Consider the following 21988-nt stretch of genomic DNA (forward strand, 5'->3'; position numbering starts at 1 on the left):
GATGTATGGCAGCAGATATAGCAGCTTAGTCTTTTAGTATAAGTGGGAGATTGTTAGAGTGTATCTAAAAGCCTAGCTTTTGGTATAAACATTTATCTAGAAATAAGAATCACATTGGTCAAATGTCTACATTTATGATAAATGTAGTTGTTCAATTAATTTATATTGTAGATAACATGGTGTGTGGTGTCACACACAGAGGATCATGTTATCAGTATCTTATAAATTATAAACAGTAGCTCACGACCATAATGGAAAGGAACAAACCATTGGAAGGTCGTAGTGTAATTAGGTATCAGTTTATCTTGACTGTATAATTACACTAGTACACTCAGAGTGTATTGAGTAGGATCATTTGAGGTCGTTTCTTTTATATTGACTTTATAAAGAAACAAAGACCTCGGTTATTATGGAAGTGTGTGCTCTTAATCCTAATATAATAACAAGCACATATATTTGATATTTATTTCTTTAATTTATCAATGGGTGAGATTTAGTTCGATAAATCAATAAGCCCGATAAGTTGGGAAATAGTATCACTTATAGTGTGTGTTGTTGATTATAAAAGGAAACTGTGTCCTAGAGATACTAGGTTGATAATGTCCTCAAGAGGAGCTCATAAGGATTGTCATGTTAAACCCTGCAGGTGGACTTAGTCCGACATGATAATAAGGTTGAGTTGTACTACTCTTGGACTAAGATATTAATTAAATGAGTTGTTAGTAACTCACTTAATTAGTGGACATTCGATATCTTAAACACAGGGAGACTAACACACTCATAATAAGAAGGAGCCCAAAAATGTAATTTGGGATTGGTGCGGTAGTTCAATAATAGTTCTCTAGTGGAATGAATTATTATTGATAAAATTAAGTTGTGTGTTCGGGGCGAACACGGGATGCTTAATTTTATCGGGAGACCAAAACCAATTCCTCCTCTCGGTCCCTATCGTATCCTCTTATTTATAGAGTACTATACCCACCTATACCCACCTTCATACCCATGAGAAAGGGGTCGGCCAAGCTAGCTTGTGGTTCAAGCTAGGGTCGGTCAAGCCTTGGTTTATGGGTGGTCGGCCCTAGCTTGAACCCAAGCTTAGGTGGTCGGCCCCCATTAAATTAAAAAGAATTTTAATTTTAATTTTTATTATGTGGAAGATATAATTTATTACAGAGAATTAAAATTAAAATATCTCTCTTTAAAAAGATCTACAAAAAGATTAAAAGAAAGAAATTAGATCTCTTTCCTTATTTGTAGATTGGAAAGATATTTTTTTTTTCTCTCTGAAAAATTATTCACATGTTGAAAATTAAAATTATAGAAATTTCTTTTTATCAATCATGAAGGGATTTTAAAAGGAAATTTTATTTTTTAAAATTTCCAAAGACAAAAAAGGAAGTTTTAATTGTTGATTAAAATTATCCTAATTGCTCTACATAAGGTGGCCGACCACATACAATTAATTAGGAAAATTTATTTAATTTTTTTCTTAATTAATTGTTGTCAAGGAAAGTTAAGGAAAGTTTATTATAAATAAATTTCCTTATTTGCCAAAGCCAAGGAATATAAAAGAAGGGGTAGGGGTGCCTTCATGGTGAACAACCTCTATTATTTTTCCTCCCTCTTTTCCTTGGTGTGGTGGCCGGCCCTTCCCTTTGTCTCTTCTCCTCTTGTTGGCCGAAACCTATCTTCTTGGTGGAGCTTTTGTTTGTGGCCGGATCAAGGAAGGAGAAGAAGGAGAGAAAGCAAGTCTCATCTCTAGCATCCCTTGGAGCATTGGTGGTGGCCAAAATTATTCATCCTTGAAGAAAATTATTGTGGCCGGCCATCCTCTTCCTTTCTTCCTCTTTTGTGGTGGCCGAAACTTATCTCTTGCTTGGAGTTCTTGTGGTGGCCGGATACTACTTGGAGAAGAAGAAGAAGAAGGAGAGAAAGTTTGTATCCCTTGGAGCTTGGTTGGTGTTTTGTTCTTCGTCCTTGGTGAAGCTTCTTTGTGTTGGCCGAACCTAGCTAGGAGAAGAAGAAGGTGCTTGGTGGTTTCTCATCTCGGAAGATCGTTGCCCACACAACGTCCGAGGTTAGAAGAGGAATACGGTAGAAGATCAAGAGGTTTTTTACAAGGTATAACTAGTAATTTTTCTTTCCGCATCATACTAGTTATTTATGGAAATAATACCAAATACAAGAGGCTTACGATTCTAGAATTTCGAATATGTTTTTCGATGTTGTGTTCTTTTGTTTTTTTCTTTTCCTTGTGATTTGATTGTTCTTTTCGGTTAACCTAAAGTTATTTTAGGAAATTAAATATTAGCTTTCTATAAAAGGTTTTGTCTAGTCGGTGGTGGTTGCTCCCATATCCAAGAAGGCCATGTGCCTCACCACGTCAGTACTGGGAACCGATTATGGAAATTAATATTTAATGGAATTAATAACTTAAGGTGATTTGGGTCGAACGTGTTAAGTTCCGCAGGAGACCCAAGTCAAAACAAAAAAGAACGAATAGATTAAGTTTTGGATCAAACGTGTTAAGTTCTGCAGGCGATCCAAAATTTAATTTAGAAGAACACATGGTAGCTAGGAAAAGGTTCAGACCTTTGTACAAAATTTTTGTACAGTGGAACCTCTAGGTTTTCCGAGTAGCAACCAACATCAACCACTGCTCCGGTAGTGATCCTCCTCACCAAAACTGGACAAAGCACAGAGATCGAATCTAGGGCTCGTCCACCTCTATCAAAGCTAGGGCACGGCTCGAGAGTGAAGGTGATGAATCTGTACCAGCATTAGGGCACGTTGTCAGCCGACGATCAGCACTGGGCTCCCGTGGCCGGTGATCGGCGCGCGGCTCCGAATGGATGAGGAGGAAGAATCGGTGGAGGAAGATCTCTGTGGCGAGGAGGCGATGAGGCAGAGGGAAAACCGAGAGCACCGGCAAGGGAGGAGAAGCACATCCCTCGGCCACGGCTCCGGTACCGGAGGAAGAAGCAACCGGCACCGAGAGAGAAAGACCTAGAGCTCGGTGTGTGGCCGGCGACAGGGCTTTATCCTTGGCTCTCGTCGGCCGGCGAGGATAGATTGGCCGAGAGGAGGAGCCGGCGGTGCTCTCGTGGCGGTTAGGGCAGAAGATCGGGAGAAGAATGTTTGGCATCGGTGCATGGGTTCGGCGGGGGAGAAGGAAATAAGAAATAGAAAAGAAAATGTATTTATAAATAACATTTCCTCACTTAAATGGGTAGCCTAAACAGGCTTTCCCCGGGCCCCGTTTTTATCCCCGTAAACTCGTCTATACAGTCTCCGAAAAATTCTAGAAAAATTTCTAAAAAAATTCGGAAAAATTCCCCTTATTATTGTTGGGTTTTTTTTCCGGTATTTTACACATAATGATAGAAATTATTACATGACTCAAAAACTAGATGAGCTAACACTATTCGTACATAATGATAGTAAACAGAACACTAATAAACTAGATAGGTCAGCACTGCTCTCACTAGGACAAACACTAGTGCAGCAGCCAATATTATCCCTACTAATCTGGACTCATTTGGGATAATCTCATATGGGGCAGCTTCAGGATTCTCAATCAGATCCATTTTTGGATCTTCCTCGAACATTTCCTGGTCCTCTTCAAACTCTTCAGGCTCTTCTTCACCCATATGGTGAAGCAGTTCTTCACATAGTTCTGAATATATGACCCGTCCTTCATGACGTCCCCATACATAGTCTGCTATTACCCTAGGATACTCTAGCAATGATTGCGTCAATGCCCAGATCCTATAACTGTCCAGGACTGGAAACTCTTCTTGATCAAGTTTCCAAAATAGTTTATCAAGCCTTCTTACATGTCCATCGACTCCATAAGCAAACTTATACTCTATCTCCTGAATCTCCTCTCGGAGCTAGTTTCGTCGCACTTCACGACGAGTCAATGTGGTAATAGTCCGTGCTATCTGAAAAATTGAAATTAAATAAGTCAGTATAAAACCGACTAACCAGTACAAAACTAATTTAATTCAATTCATACTGGCATAATACCATCATTATAAATCAAGAAAAACAAATCTTCTTGATTTTCAGGAGTTTAAGTCGACTGACCCATTGGATCGGTCAATCAAGAGTCCGGATCTTAAGCTTAGTTTATTGTTCTCATTAGAACTAATCTAATTGGACAGGGATTTCTGACCTATGTTCTGTTATTGTTTAAGCTCATTTGAGTCAATCTCAGACTTATTGATCAAACTTAAGTCCGTTTGATTCATCCAATTGCTCATTAGATTAAGTTTGACCCATTAGAATAAATCTAATCTTTATGATCAAATCTGACACAACAGAACTAATCTGGTCATATTTGATCAACCCAACTTCTGTAATCAAACTCACCCCAATTAATTCAATAATAAACAAAACTAGTTAAACCAACAAATAATTTGAACCAGCTTTAGGTATCATTGAATCAAACTGGTATGCTTAAATAAATTAATAATTTAAAACAGACCTGGGTTTTATTGGATAAGTTGGTCTGGTTCCATTTTCAGTAAATTGAACCATAAATTAATTAAATATCTATGTATTAATTAATAATACATATCTATATGTATTTAATTAATTAATAAAAATATTTAATTAAATTTTAGCTACTGTTTATGTCGTGAAGAAGAAAAAAAAATTAAAGCATGCATGCACTTTACAGGTTTTTTTTGTTTACTACTTCTTCACTATGCTTTGTCAAAAACAGTACTGTTCATTTTTTTTTTTCTCTTCAATCGATTCTTGAATCGATTCAATGATTTTTTTTTCACTGTGCTTCGTCAAAAAGCACTGTTCACATTTTTTTTCCTTCCTCAATCGATCAATGAATTGATTCAAAGAATTCTGTGTGATTTTGAATCGATCGAAATGTAATTTCAATCGATTCAATTCAATTGGATCGATTGGTTAATCGATTCAATTAATGAACAGTATTCATTGTTCATCTTCTTCTTTGCCACAGAAGAAGAAAAAACATGAGAGTGATTTCCGCATCGATTTTCATGCAATCAAAACTATGCTCTGATACCATTGTTGGTAATTTTGAGAGCATGAAACAGTAATAAAACAATACGGTAACCACTCACAGTGACCTCTCGAAGAAATCGCCGAAGAACCGCCGGAGATGTCGCTGCTGCTGTCGCCGAGAAGATCACCTCACGGAACCTCCTTGAACTCTTTCACGAACCAAATCCCGACCTCTGAACATTCTCTACTGCTCGACCAAATCTCCTCATAGCCCCTCTTTGATCACCTTCTACTGCGCTCTCTCCGATCGACGATCGACTCCCTTCTCAAAGGCTTGGACACACCTTTATAAGAAGGTTGAGGAAGATGAAGGGGAAACGACACCCCTTCGTCTCCTTAGCATTTACAGCAAAGAGAGTAACGAAGGGGAAACTATGCCCCTTCGTCTCCAGTAATGCCCAACAGTTGAACCACAAGGGAGGTGGGGTATTCGATTTTGGTAGGGAAGCCCCAATGGTCGATATATAGTCAACTTTGGGTATCTTTTGGAGACGAACACCTTGAATCCCCCTCCTTTTCAATCTTCTCATGTCAATCAATCATGGTGGAAATTTATTTGACAACTTTAAATCCCCCTAAGGTTCAGATATTTTGTGACAGACATCCAAAGATATTATTCCTACAGTAAAAAATTTTAAAGCAAAGCATGTTCTGATTGAGTGTTTTTGCCCTTTATGTAAGTCTCACGATGGGTCCACTATCACTGCATTTTGTTTGTTCTAGTAGTTCGAAGTGTATGGAAACACACCCAGTTCTAGAGCTATCTTAATAAGGCTAGTATGACTTCTTTTATGGATTACGACCTTTACCTAGCCATGATGGTTTCAAAGGATAAGTTCAAACTATTTGCAATGATGTGTCGGGCAGTGTGGTGAGAGATATGTAAATAAAATCATAATTCGTATAACATATTGGTGAAGATCAGGGTAGATTGAGTGTTTACAATGTCGGAGGTATTTTGGGAATCTGACTTGACAAGAGAGGTACCTTTGATGAAGGTAAACTCAAAATAGGTTTGAAAACATTTGGATCCTAACCAAGTTCGACTGGATGTGGATGCAGGCTATGATGAGGTCAAGAATCTTTTTAGTGATGGAACAGTTGTTCAAGATTTACATGGACAAGTTTTGGGTGTCAAGACAGAAGCTATTCATGACCCAGGGTTGGTGAAGGGTGCGGAGTTGACAACGATTCGCTATGGAATGAACTTATGTGCACATTTGGATATTTAAAATGTTTGTATTTATTTGGACTCCCTACAAGTGGTTCAAGCAATAACACAACTAACAAGAGATATAGATCTCAATGATGTGCTAGCTATAGAAAAATCTTTACTTACTACTTCAAATTTTATCTCCCCTATACATATGAGAAGATCAGCTAATAGTGTTGCTCACTTATTGACTCTAAAATTTTTATTTCTTCCTCGACATTCGAATGGGTGGAAGATTCTTATCCTACTTGATTATATCAAATTGTATCTAAAGATATGATGTTTTCTCCTTAATGAATACACGTGATTTGACTTGAAAAAAAACAAAGTAACATATAGGAGTGAGCAATCAATTTAAATTGGTTAGAATCTAATAAATTAAAATAGATTAAATTAAATATTTTTATGAATATAACAGATCGAAATTTACCATCAAAATTGATGAAGCAAATCAATATAAATCAATTAATTCGGTTGATTATCAAATTAATCAATTAGTCATTGTTAATACTTTGATTTAATCAGTTAGTTGATTTATGGATTTTAAAATAGAAATCGAATCAACTAAATTGAAAAAGAGAAATAAAAAAACCAATATCTTTTTTTTTAACAAAAATGGATTTCCAAATTAATTCAACCAAACCTCTAAATTAGATTGATTTAATCGGTTAATTCTATATATATATATATATATCCTTAATTCCATTTTAGAAAAAACAAGACAATTTATAGAATTTCGATAATTATCCCGAAACGACGTGGCCGATTTAAAAGGATCAACCACAGAAATAGAAGTCACCAAAAATAGAATGAAATAATTAGTGAGTTAATTTGAAATTCAATTGGAACGATAAACTTTTGATAATCGTGTTTGCTAACGAAAATGTTTACCTATAAACAAACAGTCTCATATAAATAAATTTCCTTGTTGCTGGCCAAGGGCCGGACGAGGGTCAGAGCCAGAGCCGAGTTTCCACAGCTCGAAACCGCCTCCAATGGCCGCGATCTCCGCTTCGCCGCCGCCGCCGTGGGGCGTCGCGTGCGGGGTCTCCGCCGCCCGCCCCCGAGTTTCCTCCTCCCTCGAGGTCCCGCCGCGCCTCTGCTTGTTTTCCGGCCAGCGACTGCTCTCCCCTCTCCGACTCGTCTCCTCGCGGCTCCACTCCTTGAAGCCCTCATCATCCGGCGCCAACGAATCCCTCGAGGGATCCTCCTCCTCCTCTTCGTCCTCCTCGTCGTCCGGGGGAGGGGAATACGAAGTACAGTACGCGCACCCCCCGCCCCCTCGATCCGGCGAGGGGGCGCCGGTCTTCGTCACTCTCCCGCACGACGCCGTCGGGCTGTCGGGGAAGATGGCGCGCAAGAAGACGATGTGGGCGTCGCTCCTCGCGCTCGCGTCGGCAGGGGTTGAGGGGGTCGTTCTGGAGTGCTGGTGGGGGATCGTGGAGAGGGAAGCCCCGCGAGTCTACGACTGGGGCGGCTACATGGATCTGGTGACTTTGGCGAACAATTGCGGTCTCAAAGTGCGGGCGATCATGGCTTTTCACCAACGGGGGACGGGGCCTGGAGATCCTGGCTGGTCTTTCTCTTCTTATCCTCGCTTATTGAATTTCTTATTGAACCATTTGATGCTTTCTACTATATGCTTTCTCATAATTATAGCGTACTTCGTCATGAAATCTTTTTTTATAAGTAAATGAGCATGTTTATAGATAAAGCATCAGATCAGAGTAAATACCTAGGGACCGATATATATGTACTTGCACTAATCTAACCACTCTCTCTACATTATTCCTAGCTAGCCACACATGATGAATCATGGATGAAATTGCAAGGTGCTGAGCCTTTACTAAGCTACGGCTTCCTTTATAATGTCTCTTGAAGACTTTGAGCATCCTCCCATAACTGGACATCTCTTGGCACATGTAAAGCTATGCTTTGACCTCCTCCATACCTTTGCCATAGCTTCGCATTTGAAAAATATGTGCTTAATAATTCTTCCGTATGTAGCTTCACATTCTTCGATAGTGTGAATGCATGGCTGAGCTGCAGATAATTCTTCCACACCGTACTAGACGATGGTTTTTTGGGACTCAGTCTTCTGAAAAAGTCATGCGCCTTAGCCACTCCATTATCCATTTGACTAAACCAACTTGCCAGCAATTATCGTGCACCCTTAGTAGTCCCAGCTGCTAAGAGAATATCGTCTTGTATCTGCAAGAATGTAGTCCCAGCAACTTCATCATGAAATCTTGATTTAAGAGAAACATGTATCTTGGATTGATTGTTATTTTCAAGATTAGGTGTATTTAGTTCTAAATCGTCACAGTATCAGAAGCCTGAAACTTAGTGCTTCCAGTTCTTCTTCTTGACCACAATTCCCTTTAATGTGTGAATTCCACATCAATCTTCTTCCTATATACTCTCTGAAAATATTCTAGAGCTAATGGGCTATAGGTTGACTCGGAGTAGAACTTATTTGATGTGGTGGAGGCAAAATGACTGAACAGTGTTATACCTTGTTCTTTAATTCTGTGTTTTTGACACCTAATTGAGCCCCAATTTGGAAGTTATGGACTAATTGAGAGAACAATTTCCAGGTCCTATATAGGCTACATCTCTCCTGACTTAATCGTTTTGGCTCTATGTATAGTTACCAACTAAGTAGGCTACACTACTCATTGTCGGTCCGCATACCTACTCCTGAACTTGCCAAGGGCATGCTATAGGAGAGGGCACCTTTGGTGGTGAGACCACCATTGGGTGCGCTGAAAGTTGCTGATTTTGGACGATCTTTAGAACATAAGCAAAGGATATTTATGATATTTAAATTTAACCTTTATTGACTGAGTGATGAGGTTATTAAGCTTAGACTAACCTATCACCATTAACTTTAGAGTATTACTTCTGTTACAATGTTTCCTGACAAATTATGAATTGTTTTTACTACCAAGCTAAGGAACTAGTTCCCTCATAATTTTGGATTGTGTAATAACAATGTTTCTTGCTGCTGTTTTGGTGGTGAAGAATGTTCATTTATGTTGAGATATAACATACAGTGTCATTGATGATTGATAGACCTGAACCTTTTTCAAATCATATAGTAATAGTTGTTTAAATTGTCAATGTATATTAACATTCTTATCATGAATGAAACTTCCACTTTAGAGTTAGCAGATCTAGGTTAAAATTGGACAACCAACTTGGTAAGTCACTATTAAGATTTTCATGGATCATGTAGTAACATAGGAAAATGAAAATATTATCGAGAAAATTGAGGTTGCACATATTGAAGGAAAACTCTGAGAAACACGTTTAAGATGATACAAGCATGTACTTAGATGACCAATAAATGCGAGATGTGAAACTATGATAAATATGCAAATCAAACGAGGAAGCAGACGACAAAAAAAGACTTGGTTAGCAACAATAAAGTAAGATTTAATTTATTTAAATAGAAATGATGATATAGTAGGAGATAGAGTCCAATAGCGTAGAAGGATCCATATAACCGACCCCACCTAGTGGGATAAGGCTTGATTATTGTTGTTGTTGTTGTATGTAGTAACATTGGAGCTTGATTCTCCACTTATGTATGTGTAAAATGCTTCATTACTGTAGATAAGTCTCAATAGGATCATGACAACCGTAATATATCCAATATAAGGACCAACCTCGCTAATTATTTATGAAGTCCTAAACTTATATTATTTTCATGTCTATGTAAAGCAAGAAAAGATAAATGAATCAAATTCTCTAAGGCATCCAAGATCTACATGGAGGGTGCCTTATTGGCTATTGGATTCTGCTCAAAATTCATTTGATACATTGATTGTAAAATAAAATTCCCAATTAACACGGTTTAAAGTATGGTTGAAATCACAAGCAATTTGGTATAGAATATACTATGATTTTATATGAGAACTCTCCATAGAATTTGCATCAAAAGAAATGCTATATAAAGTAATACCAGAATATTGTTTTAATAGTTAAAGGCAACCTAGTGCTTCTATTGATTCCCTTTGAACTATAATGAAATCTAACTCACATTTACAAGCAATTTCAACAACGAACTTATGTGCATGTCTACTTCAAGGATACTCTTGAAGGATGTTTATCTACGCCATCTACGCCGGTTCTTTATATCTTGTGCACCCACCCTTTATCATATAAATCTATTTTTTATAGCTTGTGCACCCCTTTCTCCCAAACTCATGTACACACTTCCTTAATGAGACTGTGAAAACACCTATCACGGATGTACGGTAAGAGAACTTGTACATAAGTTATGGCCAGTTAGGTTTGCACATATTGGTTTGCATTGTTCTAAATACACATTTCACTGAACCACCCAACTGATGGTTGCCTAGTAGACTATTCATAGTACATTCGGCTAAGAAGATCTTGGTTCAGTTCTTGTCAACTTATCTCCAAGTCCATGTGTTCATCAACATTGCATTTTTTTTAATTATACATTTGTAGAAGAAGAAGGGGAGCCTTGGCGCAATGATAAAGTTGTTACTGTGTGATCTTGTGGTCAATTCGAGTTGCGGAAATAGCCACTTGCAATGCAAGATAAGGCTGCGTACAATAGACCCAATGTAGTCCAACCCTTCCTCGAGACCTTGCGTTGGCGGGAGCTTTGTACACCGGGTTGCCCTTTTATACATTTGTAGAAGAAACTAAACAAAGTAATGACAGTTGGTTTGTCACTTGGTGGTTTTAACCATGTTTTAGTTAGTTGAATCAAAATGTTTTCATGTATTTATTTGAGTTTAACTAAATTGGGTGTAAGATTTGTTCTATGAGATTAGCCTGGTTTTAAAAGATTGCATACAACCAAGTAGAAACCTGGTATGATGTCTTCTCATTGAGTCGTATTATGTGGTTGAATATAACTAGGTACAAACTTAATACTACATTGACTTCTCATTCTCCTTTATTAGGCTCTATAACGTTGATTTGCTATAGTAAAAACAGTCTATCATATGTAAAGATGCATAAAAAATAACCTTTTTAATTCTACAGTAGTATTATTTGGTTGCATCATTTCACAGTTCCTGAAGAAATTCATTTTGGCCTAGGCCAACATGAAATCAAGATATTAGATTCCTCAGGTCACACTCCTGAACCTAGATTTGCTTATTGAAAGTCGTTGGTTTTGAAGATTATAAGTCGAGAGAAGTAGCAACTAACAGGATGGTTCAGTTTGATGCTGAGCTGATCTTCCCTAAACATATAACATTCTGATGTATGTTTACATGCCGACTGTCGATTGATTTACTAAACATTTCCTGATTAGAATTTACTTCACAAAATAAAGACAATTGAACAACAATCTAAGCAGTCTTGTTAGTGCGAACAGGTTTTGATGAACTTCTTACCTGTAGTTTGCTGTTTGCTGGCCATCTAGGTTTTCTTGTTCTTTCGGAACACATAAGAACAATAACTAAGTCTTATCCATGCCACAGAACTTTGCTATGAGTCGGACAATTGCAGAAATGAATATTCAATATTTTATTTAGTTTACCTTTGTCAAGTTAGAAGGGGGAGCCTTGACAAAACGGTAGAGTTGCTGTTGTGTGACCTGGAGGTCATGGGTTCGAGTCTCGTAAATAGCCTCTTACAAAGCAGAGGTTGCGTACAATAGATCCTTACTCGGAATCCCGCATTAGTAGGAGTTTCGTGCATCAAGTTGCCCTTTACCTTTGTCTAGTTCTTTCACATAGAATTTCTTTGTTGTGCCTCAAATAGTGGCTCCTATAGGGAAAGTGGTATGAGTATTTATTTGATTTCAGATATGTAGAGAACTGAACACATGAGAGTTTGAGAAATATTTATCACTCTTAATAAGAAATATGATGATCGATTAACTTTTAAATGGAAATGAGCTTAAATTTCATTGTTGCAGTTGTATGAGTCTCTATGGTAGCAAATGTCGAAGTAAGTTCGACAATTGATCAAAAAGAGTACATAAAGTTGCGGAATTCCCAAAGGGCGAACATAATTTTCAGATTTTCCAAAAAGTGCATTTGTTTTCCATTTTACTCCAACCAACGACTGCATTCAAAGAACAATACTACTGTCATATTGGATTTCAAAGAACAACATGGTGCTAGATTTCAAAACATCAGTGGTACTGGTTTTAAAAAATCATCATAGCGGTATTGGTTTTAGGGTTTATGCAGCACCACTTTGATGTTAATTTTTGAAAATCATTGAAATCAGCACCATAGTGGTGGTGCTATTCTTTGAAAGTTAGGTTTGCCTTTTGGAAATTTCGCAACTTTAAATGTGTCTTTTGGTCAATTGTTGAAGCAAGTTCGTTTGTGATTTTTTATATATTTTTTTAAGATTGAATGAAGACGATTTTAAAGTTGCTTTTCCATTTTACAGGTCACCTCTACCACAATGGGTACTAGAAGAAATGGAAACGCAGCCAGATTTGGCTTTCTCAGACAGGTTTGGTAGACGAAATAAGGAGTATCTCTCTTTGGGATGTGATATTTTACCCGTTTTAAAAGGGCGGTCGCCGTTACAAGCTTATTCAGATTTTATGAGGAGTTTCAAAGATACTTTCCGGGATTTTTTAGGAATCGTAATAACGGTAAGATCTTATCATCGTATCATGTGTTTGTTTCACATCTTTCACTTCGGCTATAAATAGACTTCATTAACTTTGTGTTTCTTAGGAAGTTCAAATTGGGATGGGACCTGGAGGTGAACTTCGATATCCTTCTCTTCCTACAGAAAAGTTAACTAATGTAAGTGCTGCAGCTGATCTAGCAGAGTTTCAGTGTTACGACAAGGTCAGCTAACGAAACATTTAACTTTTCGCCATAGATTTTTTACTATGCGACGGTATAAATATTTGTTTTTTTTTTCTGTGGCAGTATATGTTGGCATCGCTACATGCTTGTACAAAAAATGTCGATGCTCATAGTTGGGACTTACTACAAAACCCAAAAGATTATGCCTCTTGGAATACACCTTACGGACAATTGTTTCTCGAGTGGTACTCGGGATTGCTTCTTCTTCACGCACAGAGATTATGCATGGTGACCGATGCGATCTTTTGGGGCACCAGTGTTAACATCTCTGCGAAGGTTGCAGTCATCCATTGGCGATACGACGACGCCACTTCATTCCCATCCGAATTCACTATAGGATATTACAATACGTTAATCAGAGATGGCTATCTTCCGATAGCTCGCATGTTCGGTCGGTATCGGATCGGATTGTGTTGCACATGTTTTGACATGGGAGATTCAGATCAAAGGGAAAATCGGAAGGGTAGTCCAGAAGGATTACTTAGACGGCTTCTATATGCGGCTAGGCGATGCAACCTTCCACTAATTGGTGAAAATTTCTTATCGCGTCTCGACGATGTATCCCTCAATCAAGTGATAAAGAATTTTAGGGTTTATTATGATAGTGCTTATAAGTCGTCTTCGTTTTCTTTTAACTATGTTAGAATGGATAGAAATCTCTTTCATCCTCATAACTGGACGCGCTTCGCTAAATTTGTGAAGCGGATGTCAGGTAATTTGATTAAAATTATTTTAATTTAAGTCAAATTCAATTCAATTATTATCATAGCTGTGTTCGGTTAGTATTATAATAATTTTAAATCAAACGGGCTATATATATATAATTCTACCCCTACATAACTATACTACACATCCATCGTGGACGACTGAGATGAGTCCAGACGTCCGGAAGTAATTTGGACGTTTGATAGTGATTTGGATGTTTGGTAGTGTGTCGGGGTGTTTAAAAATATTTTAGGAGTCCTCACTCATTTTAGTCTTTCGTAATAGTATGTCTGTATATATATATTCGTTCTAGATCAATATGGAGGAGGTAAATTACGGATAGTTATTAATTTTTAAATTAATTATTAACACATAAGAGAGATATTTATCTTGACTTTGCTGAGATTCAAACATCAGATCTCATTATAACAATATTTTATGTACTAGTCCATCTTGAGAGGATAATTTTAACGTGTTAATAATTTTATTGAACGACGTTCAAACGTCGATTCATTAAACGCCTTCAATGAATTATTTTATAAAAAATTAAATAAAATTCTCACAGGATCCCTGCTGCATGGATCAGGTGAGAGAATATTTTTTATTTATAAAATTACAATTCAACAAATAAAACTTAATTTTAAATTTTAAAATTAAAAATTAATAAATAAAATTAAGTATATTTACGTATGAAAATGAATATGATAATATAATGTGTAAATAATATGTAGACTTTATAATTAATAAATGTGAGAAAATAAAATGATAATATAATATGTATGTGACATATGGACTTATACTTTTTACGAGGATGTAGATATTATAACATCCCTCTAGTAATTATTATTAAAAATCATCTGTTTTAAATTAATCAAATTAAACTATAAATCATCAATTCTAATTCATAAACGCTTTATAACAGTTATAAAATAATTTCTAGCAGCTATAAGCCTATAACCACACCAATAATAAAATAAAAAAAATATTTCAAATATAAAACCTAAAATAAGTAGGGCTGTAAACAAGTCGAGCCGAGTCGAGTTTTGGGGTGTTTAAGCTTGTTTGATAAGATAACCGAGCTGAGCCGAGTCGAGCTTAAAATGAACCAAGTTTTTGAAATGAGTGTTCAAGTTTGGCTTGGTTTATTTTTTATGACCTTGAACTTGTTTGAAGTTTGGCTTGAGCTTGGTTCGTTTAGATGTTATCAAGCTCTCAATTCAAGCTTGGTTTGAGCTTGACTTGAGCTTGATTTGAGCTTTAGTTCGTTTAGATGTTATCAAGCTCTCAATTTAAGTTTGTTTGATTATTTGAAATTTTTAATTATTTGATTAGTTATTAAGATTGATAATTTAAATTTATTATTTTATTTTATTATTTATTTAGCATATTGAAAAGAGTTTTATTAATAAATATGATTCGTAAACATTGTTCATGAACGTTGTTCAAGAATATTGTTCACGAACGTTGTTCACGAACGTTAACGAACTGAACACATATATGTTCAAACTTGTTTGTTTAACTTAACGAGCTGTTAAGCTTGTTTGTTTAATTAATCTTATATATATTGAACGGATATAAATAAATTTTTACCAAATCGAATACTAAACTTATTTACGAATATTTGATTCATTTACCGCCCTAATAATAAGAAGCTCTTTTAACTTTTTCATGCTCCTGATTTTTACCCATTAAATTTGGCTTTTGTTAGTAATTGGTGTAACTACGCTGGGATAAAGACTATTACGTGGATAAAAGATCGGGCACTTTTTTTTTAGGTAGTTCATTTATTTTAATTGGAGGCTCTCTTTTAAAATTTTTTCATGATTTAATAACCATGATTTACCATTTGAATGAGTGAGTAAAGTTTGCATTATAAAAAACAAATAAAATTACATGTTAAAATATTTATAATGTAAAATAATTTGATCAAAAATAGTAATTTTAATTAAATTTTACTATATGTTATAATAATTTTGATAAAAACTATTATATATATATATATAATATTTTAAAATGAATTTGATCAAGTAATTTTTAATTAGTAGAGTATTTTTGATTAAATTAAAAAATATTTTAATATAATAATATTGTATGTCTAACAATTTTAATTAAATATGAATAATTTTAGTTTTTTTTTATTAAAATTATTATGATAGCTTTATTGAATACGGATATTGATTGCTTCGAGCAGTCCTCTCTATCTCTCTGCCGGTCGACGCTGCCAGTTCCGCCGCCGGCCCTCTCGTCGCCTCCGCCGCAGTAATCGACCGCCTTAGAGAGACAAATAGGGGGAACCGCGGCCCAAGATGGCGGATTGGGCGTCGACACATCGGCTTTGGGAGAAGTGGGCGTGCAACAACGTCGGTTCCTCAGGTGGGACTCGCTGGTAACCCTAATCCATGCTGATCGATACCCATTGTCTTTTTTTCTCTTATCGCTGGCAACAACGTCGTCTCATCTTGCTGCAGGTGAACGACTGAAGGCGGCTTTGCTCCTCAACTACGACCCCAACGGCCCTTCTCGCCTCTTGTCCTTGATGTACTGTTCTCGACCTTCTTTGCTTCTTCTTCATTGGTAGATGTTTCATCTTCTTTTGAACGTTTATGTGACATCTAAGGTTCATTGTTAAGCTCAATCGATCGATTCATGACCTGGCTTCTTAAAGTCTGTGCTTACTTTGATAAGGTTTTTTTTGTTTTTTGGTTTTCAGAAAGGAATAAACGAGCTGCTAAAATAGTAGGTGTTACCCTAGTTTACTAGCTCAATTGTCGTTTTTGTGTACAAAAAAAACAGACAGAAAAAATTAGGACCGCCTCTTTTTCTAAGCTTGCTCTACATAATTCTGAGTTCTGTCCTTGATAGCATAGATTTGCATTTCCATGACCCCTTTTATCGCACATCATTGTACAAAGACTTGTTTGATTCCTATCAGCACACAATTTGATTTCTTGCTTTTTCAAAGATAAATGGATAAAAGATTTCTTGCATGATAGCTTTTGTGGTATGGCATAAACTCAGGGATGCATCTGATGGCATGACAAGTTCATTTGAATTTGTGGCTTCTATTTTGATTCCTATCAGCACACAATTTGATTTCTTGCCTTTTAGGATATAAATAGATAAAAGATTTCTTATATGGTATCTTTTGTGGTATGCCGTAACCTCAGGGATGCATCTGATGACATGAAAAAATCATTTGAATTTGTAGCTTCTATTGTTAAAAATGACAAGAATGTAGCATTTACCTTCGGTGTTTACTTTTATGCTCACAAACAATAAATGTCAAGCAGTTTACATCATTGTTGCCATATATGTTCAAAAAACAATGAAGATCAAAACCATTTAACCTCAGTGTTTGCCTGATGTAACTATGCCTTAACTTGTAAACATTTACCATGATTGATGGCTTCTTCTATTGTTTTTTTTTAAATCAAATTATTGTGAGCTTTCATGGCATTTATTTATAAACACTTGCTTGTAATGCAGTGTGTCTATGAGATTGACAGTTTAGTTCAGTGATTGTTATCAATTTACCATGAGCTGTCGGGTCGTTTGTTTCTGAAGTAATGGGATATGCAATGGTCTATTGTTTGCACCTCAAGTGTGACTTGCTGATCCACACGATATTAATTCATTTCTCTTGTTAGCAGAGCAGAACAGGAGGGATCGAACTTAACAACCGTTGACTTGAACCCATTCATTGACTTTGTCAAGCGCAATAAACTCCAGAAAGAGTTTTTCTTTATCGGACCTAACCAATGTGAGTTATCATTGTCTTCCATTCATGAATCCGGTGTTACACCTTCAAGGTTTATAGTTTGTAATACACATCATGTTTGTTAAAAAATATGCTGAATTTCTCAAGGCAAATATAAAGTTGAAAAGATGGAAACATTTAGTTGGTACAAGACTTATTCATCTTCTGTACCTTACTATTTCTCATGGTGTTTAGTGCCATTTGTTTCCATCAGTTTGTCTTAACACGTATGCATTTTTCTCTGCCACAGATTTAGTTACATCAATATTCGAGAACTGGTTTTGTGCTAGGTGTGTGAATACACTCAACCCTGGCGGCGAAGGTGCTATAGTTATGCAGATATCATCACAATTATTGGTTGCAATGTAAGGTTTCGTGTTTGTTATTGATTCTTCTGAACTTCTATATTATCCTTAAATGCCATAAACATCTGATTCTCAACTTCCACGCCGGTGGTCTCGAATCCTAGGTATGAAGGATCTATTGGGTCTGCATCTCGTGCCATGGTAGCAGCCGATCAATTGTCATGGCAATTGAGTAGAAGAAATCATTGAGTAAGTTGAATCAGATGCAAGGTTTCATTGACCTTTTCCACTACCCTAACTTTTTTGATACGAACATTCACATATATTAAAACTTTTTTTTCTCTTTTTCTTTTTTAAGATTGAGAGGTAGCCTCTATGCTTCTTGTGAATGAGGTAGAAGAAATTCTTCTGACCCTTTGTGATATCATGGAACCTTAGCACATGGAATTAGCATCACTCTTTGCTTATAGTAACCTCAATACACAAATTAGAGGAAATACTTTGACTCCTTGTAACTAACCCGTCAATGTCATCTCCTTGAAGAATTACTCATGGTCAATTTTCGCACCTCATACTCGAGTTTGTTGGTTCCTTTTTTTTGTATTGTTATCGAGTTTGTATTGTGCTTGCAATATTTTCCTTTTAGGTTTGTTTTTGGTTAGATCAACTGTAGTAGATGGTATCTTGTCTTTAGGTAGAATTGATATTTAGAAAGATTTTTAGATCATGTATTGTGACCTTGAGGGTTATTGGAAGTCTCTCTCTAAAATGGACTATAAGTTCGTAAAATAACCTACATGAGACATGGGATCGCCAAGCCTTCTTTGGTCGATTAAGCAATTAGCTTGGCTTTAGTCAACCTAACATTTGGATCGACCAAAGAAGTTCTAGCAACATTGTTCTGTAGCCATGGGAGCCTTAAGGCTTTGTGGTTATTTTGGATAAACACCTTGCGCGCACACAAAAAATACTTTCAATATCTTTTATTTACTCATGGATTGAGGATCTAATTCTTCACCTTAGAAGCCCATTGATAATATCTTTCTCAACTATGTTTTTTATTTCTATTTATATGTGAGGAGCTATTTTGATCTCGACCCATCATTCCTCATGTAAAATACTCGCAAGTACAACGTTCAATATTATTATCTCCTATCACACATTAAATTCTGAACCTATTGGCCATTTGTTTGTACAAGACAAGTTCAGCAATTATAATTTCGTAGCTATTATAATGTGAATATTGTTGAACAAAATAAGTATGGATTGTAACAGTTATGAAATTATAGTTTGTTTGACAATATGTTTAATGGAGTCTAGTCATGTCAAAGTTGGCTGACTAATTAGCAAAGGAAAAAATCCAATTGGTCAAGGTGATCGGAGGCTTGGTAGTGGTAAGAAGTCTACCAAGTGACTAGTCCTAATTGGATGTTAGACAAACGAAAGTCTTAATTGGAGGTTAGGCAGTGGTGAGAAGTTTACCAAGTGACTAGTCCAACAGAAGGTTAGGAAGATAAAAAGTCTTGAAGGAGTAAACTCTAAGCAAGTGTGACCAAAAGGTTTTCGGTCGACCACGCGTGATCGACTGGACTAGCAAATCTTGAATGTTGCTAACACTGTTTTATTGTACTATTTTATATCTATTATGCTAACTCAGTGTTGTACGAAAGTTTTAGTCGATTAAGTTGATCAGACGCTAAGTAAGATCAGAGAAAGTCTAAACATATCTGAAGGACCAGATGTTTGGCGGATAAGGTAAGCTCCTGGAGTAGAGTGAAGTGAGATCTTGTCCTGTTTGGGGTAAAACTTTAGGCGTTGACCCGATTAAAGAAATCAATGGAGATTTCTAAGTTAAGATGAGACGGTCTTAACGGTCATATTAATACAAGTATCTTATTATCTAATTCTGTGTTGCATGATCATGACCCCTTGAACTTAAAAGGGTCATAATTTTTTACTCGGGTACAGAACCAAGCTCTGTCAGCAACTACGCGTGCAGAATCCAGAGATCTTCATTTAACAAAGGGTTCGAGCGACCGAACTGGAGGTTTAGTCGACTGATCTCCAATGATCCCTAATGATATGATAAGATCAGATTCAAAATCAGGCTGAGGAAGGAAATACTAGTTCAGTCGACTAAACACTTTTGGCAAGAGCAAATTTGATGAGATCATACCGAGAAGTAAAAGGAAATTCAGAGGTTCGGTCAACTGAATAGGGAGTCGGCCAACCGATAAATGAAGATTTCATGTAAGATACGATCTGGGTGGATCGTGAACATGGATGTGAGGCCAGGCAGATTATAGAGTTCGGTAGACCGAAAAGAGGTTTGGTTGACCGGTTAAAAATTTATAAAAGAGCCTCGAGGTCAAAGGTTGTATTATCTACACTCAACTCTGATCAATCTCTCTGTGCTGCTCTACTCTGTTTGGGCAAGAGTTGACACGACAAAGCTTTATGACAACCTACATTCAATTTCATTAAGTTGTTATCGGTAATCATTTTATTACTTGCATCTTTTAAAGTGATAGTAGTGTGTTACTATCCATCTTCATTTATTGTACAATTCTTGCTTTATATCATATAGTGGATTATCCATTGAAGCAGTCAAAGATCGCGGACCTTGGAGTAGTAATCAGTTGGGCTACGAACCAAGTAAAAATGCCTGAGTCATTCTTGTCTTGTTTTATTTTTCGTTACTCATCTCTATTTTTGTATAAAGAAAATAATTTTTGACAAGCGATATTCAAACTTCCTTTATCGCGTTTTTCGATCTTACGATTGATATAAGAGGAAAGTTGTTCTGAAAAAGCTCAACAGTCTTTCATGCTTTTTGAAAAATCTTTACTTTCTTTAAAACGAACCTAAAATATTTTTGGTAGAATAAATTGTATCTCTATCGTACCTACTTACCCAAGACTGAAAAAAGTCTTGGAATTCTTTTAAGATTTTCTTTGCAAGATTTTAAAATGGAGTATAGAGAAGAGCAAAACATCTATTATCCTCCACCATTTGAGATGGACGGAATCAAGTTATGGATGTCATATATAGAAAGTTTTGTGTTGATGGACTTCGATAGCTAGGATAGCTGGGCGACTTTGAAGAAATCGTCTCAAAATTTCGAAGTAGACAAAAAGGTAAAGAAATTAATTTTAGATATTTTACCTAACCATGTTGTACACAAATTAGGAGAGTACAAAAATATCCACGAGCTTTGGACTTGGTTGATCGAGTTTCATAAAGATTCGTTGAAACTAGAAGATCAAGTCGAATCCGAATCAAAATCTAAATTTGAGTTCGTGTACGAGTCATTATTAAAATCGGACTTGGAAGAATCGTATTAAACTAATTTCATAGAATTCTTGGCTAAAGAAGAGATAAATTGCTCTGAATCTGAGACAGAACAAGTACTTAACTAATTTCATAGAATTCATGGCTAAAGAAGAGATAAATTGCTCTGAATCTGAGACAGAACAAGTACTTAACTAATTTCATAGAATTCATGGCTAAAGAAGAGATAAATTGCTCTAAATCTGAGACAGAACAAGTGTCTAAATCTGAATCCTTGACGACAATGGTCAAGGAGAAGCATCCTAATGAAGATTCAAAGAGTAAAATTGTAAATTCAAAATTTAATGATCATATAATTTGTTTTAAATATAGTGAAAGAGGAGATTATAAAAATAAGTATCTTACTTATAAGAGTGAATCCACACCATCAAAGACAAAAGAGGAATTAATGCCAGAAATTTAGAAAAGGAATGAGCACATTATATGTTTCAAGTGCAAACGAATGGAACACTATAAAAGTGAATGTCTGAAAAAGAAATCTAAGAATCCAGAGGGAGTAGTTAAGGTAAGTCAATTACGTGAAAATTTTCATGCTTTAGACTTATCTAATTTAAATTATGCTAGAAAATTAGAAATACATGAAAATACTAGAGTAACATTATCTAACAACCTAAAATGATTTAACAAAATAATTTAAATAGTCATAATTCAATTAATAATTAAAATTTAATTAATTCAAATTTAACTCAAAATGATCAAAGTAATTTAAATAACTCAAGTGTAAAGATCAATAGAATTGTAAATAAACTTAATCAAAATCTTGAACCAATCAAGATTAATA

The 21988-nt window shown here is 36.0% G+C and overlaps 2 protein-coding genes across 5 annotated transcripts; both read left to right on the forward strand.

The window, feature by feature from the left end:
* The first annotated feature begins 7202 nt into the window (after window positions 1-7202).
* On the forward strand, window positions 7203-13853 carry LOC122021950 (beta-amylase 1, chloroplastic-like). Its single transcript, XM_042580135.1, has 4 exons — window positions 7203-7838; window positions 12656-12866; window positions 12952-13068; window positions 13153-13853. Exons 1-4 carry the CDS (start codon window positions 7258-7260, stop codon window positions 13828-13830), a joined length of 1587 nt encoding a protein of 528 aa, XP_042436069.1. The 5' UTR covers window positions 7203-7257; the 3' UTR covers window positions 13831-13853.
* Window positions 13854-15963: 2110 nt separating this feature from the next.
* On the forward strand, window positions 15964-20495 carry LOC122021895. Of its 4 annotated transcripts, none has more exons than XM_042580071.1 (6): window positions 15964-16167; window positions 16263-16332; window positions 17445-17554; window positions 17802-17916; window positions 18021-18105; window positions 20444-20495. In XM_042580071.1, the coding sequence occupies exons 1-5, from the start codon at window positions 16101-16103 to the stop codon at window positions 18103-18105; spliced, it is 447 nt and encodes a 148-aa protein (XP_042436005.1). In that variant the 5' UTR covers window positions 15964-16100; the 3' UTR covers window positions 20444-20495. The 4 variants fall into 4 exon arrangements, with proteins under 4 accessions (XP_042436005.1, XP_042436004.1, XP_042436003.1 ...); XM_042580070.1 differs by lacking the exon at window positions 20444-20495 and adding an exon at window positions 19825-20399; XM_042580069.1 differs by lacking the exon at window positions 20444-20495 and adding an exon at window positions 18215-18428.
* The last annotated feature ends 1493 nt before the right edge of the window (window positions 20496-21988 follow it).

The sequence above is a fragment of the Zingiber officinale genome, chromosome 9A (genome assembly GCF_018446385.1).
Source record: "Zingiber officinale cultivar Zhangliang chromosome 9A, Zo_v1.1, whole genome shotgun sequence".
In the NCBI taxonomy this organism is placed as follows: Eukaryota; Viridiplantae; Streptophyta; class Magnoliopsida; order Zingiberales; family Zingiberaceae; genus Zingiber; species Zingiber officinale.